At 45.7% G+C, this 10,884-nt stretch overlaps 1 protein-coding gene across 1 annotated transcript; it reads left to right on the top strand.

Annotated features, from left to right (window-relative positions):
- Positions 1-370: 370 nt before the first annotated feature.
- On the top strand, positions 371-2,273 carry LOC125524290. Its single transcript, XM_048689369.1, has one exon. The coding sequence runs from the start codon at positions 512-514 to the stop codon at positions 1,694-1,696; it is 1,185 nt and encodes a 394-aa protein (XP_048545326.1). The 5' UTR covers positions 371-511; the 3' UTR covers positions 1,697-2,273.
- The last annotated feature ends 8,611 nt before the right edge of the window (positions 2,274-10,884 follow it).

Here is a 10,884-nt window from a genome sequence, read left to right as displayed (position 1 = left end):
CTGCATGCTACAGCCTGCAACCTAGGCACGACCCAGCTGCTAATCGGGCCGGCCCGCCGGCACACTGGCCCGCCTGCTGTTTAGCCTATTGGGCATTTTTTAGTCCTATTTTTACCTACCGGGCTAGTATTAGGCCACATATGTACAAAATAGAAAATACATAAAAAAAAGATAACTGGGATGTGTTGTGCCGGCCCGCATGCTCAGCCTAGCAGCCCAAGCACGGCCCAGGGCGTGCCACGCCTGGCCCATGGCGGGCCGTGCCGGCGTGCTCAAGGGCCGCCCTGGTTGGCCTGGTCCATTTAGCCAGCTTTGCATAAGCTTGAACCCTAGGCAGTTCCCAAAAAAAAGGTTGAACCCTAGCCCCCGATCCCCATTTCCTAGACCCTTCTCTTCCTCTCCCACGGCGGCGCACGAACACGCAGCAGTCGCCGATCCTGAGAGAGAGAGAGAAGAGAAGCTCCACTCCTTTCCTTTAGAAGCCAAACCGAATCCCCACCCGACCACCCAGATGGCACCGCCGGCGACGTCCATGGCCGATATACCGGATGTGATGCTCGAGGAAATCTTCCTCCGCCTCACCGCTGCTGAAGACCTCGCCCGCGCCTCCACCACCTGCCCCTCCTTCCGCCGTGTCATCGCCGACCATGCCTTCCTGCGCCGATACCGTGCTCTCCACCCGCCGCCTCTCCTCGGCCTGCTCCAAGACACCTTCAGCCCAGCCCAGCCGCCACACCCCTCCGCCATCGCCGCTCGCGCCTTCCTTGGCTTCGACTTCTCCTGCTCATCCTTCCTCCCCTCCACCCCCGGCCATACCTGGCGTCCAGTTGATTTCTTTGACGGGCGCGCCCTCCTCGTCGGCCCCCCAGACAAAGAAGACCGCCAATTTTGGGTCAAGGACCTCGCTGTGTGCGACCCCATTCACCACCGCTATGTCCTGCTGCCCGCCGTTCCAGACGACCTAAAAGCGCTGGCACCTCAACTGGACCTCCTCAATCTGGAGGCCTTCCTTGCTCCTGGCCAGAATGAGGAGGACCCTTTATCATTCAGGGTGATGTGCGTGGCGCAATGCACAACTAAACTGCTCATTCTCGTCTTCTCCTCCTCTTTGGGTGGACAAGGACAGTGGCATGCTCATACATTTGATCAATGGAGTGGTCAGGCTACATCTGCTTCTGATGGTTCATTTATCCACTCTCATGGTGGGTTGTCCAATCGTCAATTCGTCCACGGATGCTTCTATTGGCATTTGCATTTTCGGAACGAGTTGCTCGTGCTGGACGTGCGTGCAATGGAATTGTCTGCCATCAACCTCCCACCTGAACGAGGGACTAACAGTTTTGCCCTTGTTGAGGCAGCAGAAGGGATGCTCGGAATGCTCACTGAAGGCTATGGCGAGGACCACGATAGTGACCCATTTTGGCTCACGTATTCTATTCTGAGAAATAACCAATGGCACTTGAACAAGGTCATCCAATTGCCAGTAAACGATGCTGCTCTTGTTGGTGTAGCCGGGGGATACCTGCTCCTAGAAGCGTTGTACACCACAACTGCACAAGAGGCGCTGAACTTTGGATGCTTTTCCGTGGACGTCAAGACATTGCAGGTCGAGTTTTTCGCTGAGCTTAGCAAACCATTCATGTATGCTCGACTATATGCTGGTTTCCCACCATCATTGTGTGCACCAACTATTTGAAGCGGTGAGCGTCTTATCTCTTACCCTTTGCTTACTCTTATTTAACTTGGTATCCGTGTTTATTATACAGCAAATAGCAATGTGTTGCAGGGATTTGTTTGATGATAACATGCTTTGCCACTTTGCTCCTTATATGCTTGCAAACAGTGCTGGTTATGGATGCAGCCAAGTCATATCTTGCCCAGCATTTGCCGTGTATTAATACTAACCTTGTCTGCAGTTTAATACTAACCTCTGTACCGAAATGTAAGACATTTTTGGTTTTTCTTTCTTTTCTTTTTTTTTGCATAAAAACGTATTACATTTTTTTATGGAGGGAGTAGCAAACCCAACCCCTTGTTTGTAGGACTGTCAAAGGCGATGAGGTAGTTCTGCCAGTTCGTTTTTACATGGTTACAACCACTGGCTGTTTACAAAACCCTTGAATCTCTAAACGAATAGGTGTGCCCTGATTAAAATATGAGTTTGCTTGATTCAGTGTAATCCTGTAATGACAAGATCTAGACGAAATTATTTGGCTTGAGAACCAGATAGGAGATTGGTTTCAAGTCACCATGTGTTGTGGATGTGAAAAAGATTTACGGCAGGAGACCTTGTACATGTACAACTGAATTTAAATACTAGATCGTTGGTTCACTGGGCATAAGGACACTTAGAAAAAAATTGCATTTTGCAGCAGATCTACGGTGCAATTGAGCTTTCAAAGCCATGTTGCTTTTCATGTTGCAGGAGCACTTAGACCCAGGGCTAGTTATGTGCAAACTGAAATGATGTAAGAGCGGCTGCTGCTGAGAAGCATTCAAAGGGCGTCAGAAACAAACAACAAGGCTAGCAAGGGTATTATGAATGAGAAAGAGCGCTCATTTTTCACAAACAACTAGGCCACTTTTTTTCTGATGCTAGTTTTCACAAACGGCTAGACTAGCATGGGTGTTATGAAATCTCAAATTCCAGGTGATTGCCTTTGTCAGCAATACCTGAGTAGAAACTAGAAATTATCGAATACCACCTCTTCGGGTTTTTCTCCTCTGAATAGAAGTTTTAAAAGTAATGAGGTACTTCTATTGTCAGTTTGTTTCCTATAAGGAATTGAAATCCACTATAGTTGTACAGTTGGATTTTTGTGTGTGTCTTTTTTCTTTTGCGGAACTGATGAACAGCTAGGAAGTTGCATATAGTGGAAGTTATCATAGGACTACAAGGAGAATAATCGTGTTATTCTAAGAAATACCATGTGCACCATTTGTTCCCTTTCCTCATCATTTCTTGAAGAGCATCTATCTAGGAGGATGACACGTCTCTGGCGATATACCCCAGGCGACTCCAACGATCGACGGTGGCCAGCATGGTACATCCCCGACCTGAGGGCGGCCGGAGTACTCATGTATCCCCGACCTGAGGGCGGTGGTGTGCTGCGCCTCTACCATGAAGCTGCTCCTCGTTGACAAGAGCGTGTCTGTGGTTGAATCATGAATGAGTCAAGGGGTGCTCCTAACCCTGTGCGTCACTGTCACGTCGCATGCATCGAGGAGGCAGGGCGGTGCGATGCGACGAGCACGTCGGGACCCGATCATGGTGGAAGTGTGGGCCATGGGGGATTTAATTCGAGTGGTTGACCAGGTGGATTAACTCGCTCGTGTTCTGTATTCCACTTCCTCCCCTACCCTGGCAGTGCGAAGCGGCTGCTCTTAAACCTCCTAGTGCAAGCGAGCGTGAGGATGGTGGAGATCGAGGAAGAGAATATGTGGATGTTTGCGGGCGGGGATGTGAGGAAGAGTGCCTGTCTGCGCAAGATCTAATCTTGGTTCATTAGCAAGGGGGAATTTCATGCGGAAGCGCGAGCCATTCGAGAGGGCCTGACAGAGGAGGAGGAATCATTGTTTGGTAGGGCGAGGCGCGGGCACTCGCTGGAGATCCTCATGTGGGCGATGGATCAGGCCAATTCGCCGGCGAGGGCGACGGTGCAGTGGTGGGCGGCGTTCGTCTCATTCGACACCACTCCGCTGGCTCTGGCTATGCGGGCATCGATGCTCAGAACCCACGAGACGGTGCTAGCCCTTCCGACGCCGGGGTCAACTCTGGCCCTGATTGTGATCGAGGAAGGGCCGATGGTGTTCCGCCCGACTGGCACCACCTCCAGCGACTCCGACCCCCTGCCGCTCGGCACAACTCACAGGAAATGATGCCTGAATTCTATGCTAGCCAGCAACCGCTTCTGGATGGTGGCTAGCGAGGATTCAGGTGATGATTCCGGCGAGGGCGGGTCATTACTGGCTTCATACTAGGTATGGATTTTCCAGATCATATTGATTCTCATTACCTTCTCCCACTTACTGATGTTGATAGTGGGAGTTGGGGTAAGAATATGAAAATGCAACATCGGTGTATCAGACGAGCGAATCGTAGAATTAAAACTCATATGAACGAATGTGTTCAGAGTTTTCTGCTTAAAAATGCAGAACAAAAAATAGAGGACGAACAGATGGGGGGTGGGGGTTGTTGTGGATTGTCAGAATCATCTCCCATCTGTCAATTCTCATGATTGAGGAAGATACCATAACAAAAAAAATGATTTAGCATTGATCAAAATTAAACATCTCATTCCCAAAGCTTGTGATTTATGCCGTCTTCCTGAATATTGGATGGACATAGAAGGGACGATGATTTCCATAAAGGGGTCCGAGGAAATAATTTGTGTATCATGAATGTTGAGCTTGAAAAGATCAGGATGACTAACATAATACCTACCAATGAGATGTTGGAGGTTTTTGCTTTTGAGCTCAGTTGGGAGGGGGATTCAGAGATTTGAGATTAGTAGCTTGAGAAGTGGCAATGGATTGGGCCTACAAATGCTAGGCCTAGCGGGATGCCTTGGTGTGGAGGCCCTGATAAAACTAGGGGGCTGGGGGTATTTAACACCTGGATTCCGCTACCTCCCTCGTTGGAGCCAGACTTCTTGTCCTCACCAAACCATAATGAGAGAGTGGCAGCAGATAGAGCTGGGGGGAAGAAGTAGAAGATCTATTGATGAAAGAAGGAAGGATGGCTGGGAGACAAGATAATTGGCGTCCAAGGCCAAGCAGAGGTGGTTTTGGGGGGAGAGGGAACTCGTCTGGTAGATTTGGGAACAACTATAGCAGAGATTTCGGCACGCAAGATCATAGAGACCCAGAGAATTTTGACCGTAGAGGGGGAGATGGTGGTTTCAGAGGCGGATCTGGGACTAATGGTAGTGGATCTGGAAGCAAAGCGGCTACAATTGGACAAGGGAATGATTTAGTTGGTCAGGCAAGAGGGTATAACTCTGTTAGATTTGTGGGTCAGCAAGATAGTTTGCAATTTGGGCAGAATTCTTTTGGGGCTGGTAATGGATTTGTAGCAGGTAATTCAAATTTTGCAAGGGGGTTGCTGCTATGCCCAACCAGAATTACCCTCAAATGGTTCCTGTTGGCTCGGGTTTGGGCCAATTTGGATTTATGCCCCAGGAGCAAATTACACATCAATATCAGTATTTGCTTGCCAATATACCTAAGCAGGCGATTGTACAAACTCAAGGGGGTTGGAAAAGTAGATGGAGGCAAAGACACAAACAAGAAAAAATAGCGGGTCAAAGGAGTAGTCCTATGCCAAGTGTAAAGGACAGGGGCATCTAAAAACTGAGAGCAAGATCAAGGTGTTTTGTGTGGTATGCCAAAGACCCACATAGCACAGAAGTGTATTGTGCTGAAGAAGACCAAACCTGTTTCAAAGTATGAAGGATATGGTGCTAAGGGGCCTGGCAAGCTGCTGGTGCAAAATACAAAAGACATCTCTGGTGTAGAACATGCTAATCCTTTGGCAGTAATAACTGTTTACTCAAGACAGCTGAATGAAACTACTATAGCTCAAGGTTTCAGCAAAATGTTTCAATGGGGATTGACATGGAGATACATAATGAGATTCCCTAACAAGGCCAAGCTGGTGGATTTTTTTGTTTGAGAAATTAACTCTGTTGGGACCAGGGGCCATAGTGGAGGTTGACTTCTGGAGCCTTGATGACAAGGCTAAAGGGAAACTGCATTCTGTTTGGATAAAAGTGTTGGGAGTGCCTGACACTTTGAGACATTACCTAGGAATCTATGAGCTTGCACTACTAGGGAAAAACCTATACACAGAATTTTACCAGTAGCGCTGTACAAAATCAAGCGCTGCTGCTACTTAGTAGCAGCGCGCGTAAATAAACCGCGCTACTGCTATGACTTTAGCAGTAGCGCGTACTAGCGAAAAGCGCTGCTGCTACGTTTGAACTGGGCGCACATGGCTAGCCCAACCTAGCAGTAGCGCGTATAATGGCCCAGCGCTACTGCTAATCTCCTTAGCTGCAGCGTGTATTCCAGAACGCGCTGTAGCTAACGTAGCAGTAGCGCCCTTTCTGGAACGCGCTACTGGTACTTCTGAGTTAACCACGCGGTTCGTCCTTCCCCACGGCCACTTCATCCCCCAAATCAACTCCACTCTCGCCGCCGCCGTCACCCCTCGGTCGCCGCGCGCTCTCCCCACGCCGCCCCCGACCCGCCCCCGCCCCCCCGACCTCAACGCCGCCCCGGAGCCCCGACCACGACCTCGACGCCGCTTGCCCCTCCCTCCTCACAGGCACCCGAGGTGAGCATGCCTGCTCCTCCCTCTCCCCTACCTCTGCCTAGGGTTTCTACCTCCATCAAATTAGTTAGGGTTTCTACCACTTTCCACCCCTATATGTTCATCAAATTAGATGGTAATTAGGGCAATAGTTCTTAGGTACTAATTAGTTAGTAAGAACTAGGTACTAATTAGGTACTAGAATATTTTTATTTATAGTAAGTTTATTTTTAGTAAGAACTAGTTGAATTAATAGAACTAGTTAGTAAGAACTTGTTGCTATTTTTTTAGTTAAAGCAATTTTCCCGCATCGACGTGGACGATGCCTATCCCGCATCCTCGTCGTCGAGTTGGCGGAGGACGACACCTGCTTGACCAGATGGGCCATGTCCGGGACTGGGCTCCGCCGGGGTGGTATTGGGAGGCGCTACCTACCGGGGGGCGCAGGTTGGTGAGGAGCCAGCCTGTCGTTGACCCGAACCTTCTTTCGTGGCGGTCGCGTGGGCCAGTGACGGTCCAGAGGCTCGAGGACTCCGCGGAGGTGGTGCGTCACCGTGTCAGTGAGGAGGACGCGCACGTCCGTCGCTACTTGTTTGCGTTGGAGCACAGGTTCTCCAATACCTGGCAGGTTCTCTAGGGATCTCACTGGAGCTATGATCCCGTGATGGTTCCTTCTCTGTGGGTGTCCACCGCCCGCGCCGATACCCGTCGTGTGCTAGGGTTTTAGTTGTACTAGTGATGTTATATGTATGACACTATTCGGGATGTATTAGTGATAATGTTCGACGATGTACGGACGAATGGGATGATTTACTTTTGCTTATTGAATACATGCTAATTTGAGTCTTATAAGATATTTTGAAATGTATATCTTGTGTTGCTCAATATCCAAGTGGCCGGTCATGTTTGCAGGTTACACCTCCGAGTGGCCTATGTTCTGCCGGAGTGTTGATTCATTTCCGTTCCGGCAAATTTCAGGCGCTCGATATATCCTATTTTAGCAAAGGTCATGCCGGATTTTTCCATGAATTTTGGCATGACTTTTGCCAGAATATGTAGGAAATATCGAGTGCCCTGGATTTGTGTGTTGAGTATCCTGGTAGTTGTCTTTTATCGATTTTCAATTAATGTTTTAACTATGAACATAGGAAATGTCTGACAACAAAAAGGATTTCGGTATTTGCAAATACTGCGAAGATGAGCGCGGCCTGTGCAACGGAATCTTCCTAGATGATGATAGGCGCTTCAGCATCAAGCTGGACGAGAACTTCGAAGTGGATATAGTAAGTCACAACGACAAGTCTTTTTTCGTAATTAAGCATGACATCTGCTTCATTTGCTTCAACTTATATTTTTTTACTATTCTACTAGTGTATCCCCTGCCATTCAAGAGTTTTTGTATTGGATAAGATAGGTTTTAGTCATACTATGGAGGTAAAGAAAGTTTATTTGAAGACCGAGCATGGTTATATTTTCCACGCAAAATTATACAATTCAGACGACTACACCTATTTTGGATGCAAAACATGGCGAGCACTATGCAAGACTTATGCATTTGAGCCTGATATGGTTATCACCTTTGATATTCATCCGGAAGATGATATTGAAGGTAATACCGACATCTGGGTCGATGTGCAGACACCTCCAGTTACACCAAAATGTAAGTTTCTCAACCATATTTATGTCTTTGATATTGTTTATTCAAAAATAGTTGACAACTAATTTGTATTGTCAGCTTATTTTGGTGCAAGCAAACATGTCCAGTGCTTGGTAGACAGGACCTACTACTGTCCCGGGGCTGAACTAAACTGTGAGGAGCTAAGTCATTATGTTTCATGGCTTGAGGATCTTGATACCGTCAAGACAAATTTTCTTTCTGGACTTAGAAATCTTAGTACTGAAAACGTGCGACCAATAGTGTTCGTCATGAACTACGGTCACATCTATTTAGGAAGGATGGTAAGATTTTTACTATTTGTCCTCAGTGCATCTTTTCCATACATTATTTGTGAAGCTAAACTTCATTGCTAAGTATGTGACCATACGATGTTCTTCAACAGGGACTCCCGATGAATGTTGTGCCTTATGGGATCGAGACTAAAGGTACCATGAGTATTATTAGCTTATGGCCAAGATATCCTACATGTTACTTTAGTGCATTCAAGATCAGCGATGAATGCTTAATAGTGCAAGACTGGACCAGATATGTGATGGGGGAGCGCAGACAAGTACTAGGGGGCAGCAAACAGATGTGCTACCCAAAATTAGGAGACAGGTTCATCTGCATGCTCCAACTTGATCAAGGAGGAGAGCTACACATGTTTTATGTTGTTTTACCTAAGAGAGAGCAGCAGGAGTGATTAGCTAGAAATGAGTTTGAGGATGATGATGTGCTACACTATTACTATGATGATAAAATAGCTAGTGTTGGTGGTAATGACTGATGATTATTATTAGCTAGTGTTAGTGGTGATTAAATAAAAATTGTTGGTGCTAATGATTATGATGATGATTAAATAGCTTGTGCTGGCGGATTAGATTCAAGTGGAGGCAACATGTGGTGCACATCGAAAGTACTACTAGTCCAAACTAGATCAAGTTTGGATTAGTAGTATACTTTTGACATGCACCACATATTGCCTCCACTTGAACCTAATCCACCTTAATTTGACACACTGTTATGGACATAATGATGTAAACCTCATAACTGGTATTGTACCAATATTTGTACGATGGCTCATAAATACACTAAAAATAAAAAAATAAAAAAACAATACTAGTAGCGATGGAAAGAAAACACACTGCGAGTAGTTACATTAGCAGCAGCGTGGGAGTGAACAAGCGCTGCAGCTATTTGTCCTAGCAGTAGCGCGTGCGGCACGCGTTACTGCTAAGCAATAGCTGTAGCGCCTTATTAGTGGCGCGCCTACCCGCGCTACTAGTGAGCACAAAACCAGCGCTACTGCTAGGGTTTTCCCTAGTAGTGTTGGATCTACTTTGGGGCTTGTGGTGGAGGTTGATGTAGAACATATTCATTCAATAGAAGAAATTAGATTGAAAGTTGCGGTGAGAGACTTGCACAAGATTCCACCTGGGACTAAAATCACTACAAAAGATATGTATTGTATGACATTTGTTTTGAATTTGAGTCCATTGCAGTAGAGGGATGGTATAAGTTTGATGATGGGAACAAAAGGAAAACAGTTGACTTCTTACCTTTGGAGGGTCTACCTGAAAAAGAGACAATGATTTGCATAAAAAAACAAACTGACCCTGTCAAACACAATGTAATTCTAGGGAGCCTGGGCTTAAACAGTGTGAATAGCTTGTGCATGGGGATGGGCAGAGCAAAGCTTTTTTGGGAGGCTGTAGTGGTAATACAAATCAAGAGGTGCCTATGAACAAGAAAGTGGAATATTATTTGCTCATGTGGCTCAGATTGGCAGAGGAGATGGATGCCAGACAGGCTTCTCAGTTGATGATGCAAGAGGAAAGAAATAGAAATTATTAAACAAAGTCTAGAGAGAGAGAGAGGTGAAAAGACAACATGGACTGCTACAAATTTATCTAAAGCTAGTTGATGAAGTGAGAAAACCTTAATGTAATGATAAAAGTCTAAAGAGGGAAAATGAGACTCTGGATGGTGGTGAGCTAGAAGGAGAAGGTGTGGCTACAGGAAAAAGCCCGACAGAAATGTAATTACCTGAACAGGAAATAGGGCTGGGGTACTTGGAGCAATTGGCTATACTGTTAGCCAGGAATAAGATTCTTTTGAAAATAAAGTCAAAATGGCTGAGAGAGGAGAACTGGAGCTAAAAGAAGAATAGAGGCTTAGAAGGTGGGTGAGGCTCAAAGGAAAAGAATATTGCAACATTACCGATTTAGCTAAGGAGAGAGCTTTTAAGGACAACTATGATGAGCATGATTATCTTGCTTTATTGCTTGCATCTCATAGTTACTTGCAAAAGGTGGCTAGATGTGTGGGGGTTAGTTTAGGTAAAAATATTGATGTGATTGAATGCAATATGAAGCTTATTAAAGTAGGCGAACATGCTAGAATTGATTAGTGGGTTGCGGATAATAATAAAAATACAAAAGATGCCCACATTCCAGAAATAACACATATTATTGAGACTGGGAGCATAGCTTAGAAGAATTGATAGAAAATTATGAAGAAAGTAATGATGAAGACAATATTGATGATTGGGATAAGTTGAGATGGATTTTCCTCTCCAAAAAGGAAAAATAAAGACAGAAACGCTAGAAATTTTTTAGGCAAAACTGTTGTTATTATCAAAACCCATGAACAATCTGGGAAAATAAGAAATAAAAAGATAATAGGTATCTTTTGGAATATGAGAAGTTTTGGTGGTGATATTGATAAAAGATTTCTTAGATAAATGATCGTGGATATGAAAGTTGATTTTCTTGTCTTACAAGAAACTATGAGACAACAACTTTCTACAACTGATTGCAAAGATTATGTGTTGGTAGAGATTTTCAATAGCATTTTACTCCTAGAGGTACATCTGGGGGCCTGTTACTGGTGATCAATTATACTATACTTGGTG

The sequence above is a fragment of the Triticum urartu genome, chromosome 7, assembly GCF_003073215.2.
Source record: "Triticum urartu cultivar G1812 chromosome 7, Tu2.1, whole genome shotgun sequence".
In the NCBI taxonomy this organism is placed as follows: Eukaryota; Viridiplantae; Streptophyta; class Magnoliopsida; order Poales; family Poaceae; genus Triticum; species Triticum urartu.
This window is presented reverse-complemented; position numbering and strand designations above follow the sequence as displayed.

Excerpts from the sequence above, each read along its gene's own strand:
- LOC125524290 (XM_048689369.1), top strand. The coding sequence starts at position 512 with ATGGCACCGCCGGCGACGTCCATGGCCGATATACCGGATGTGATGCTC.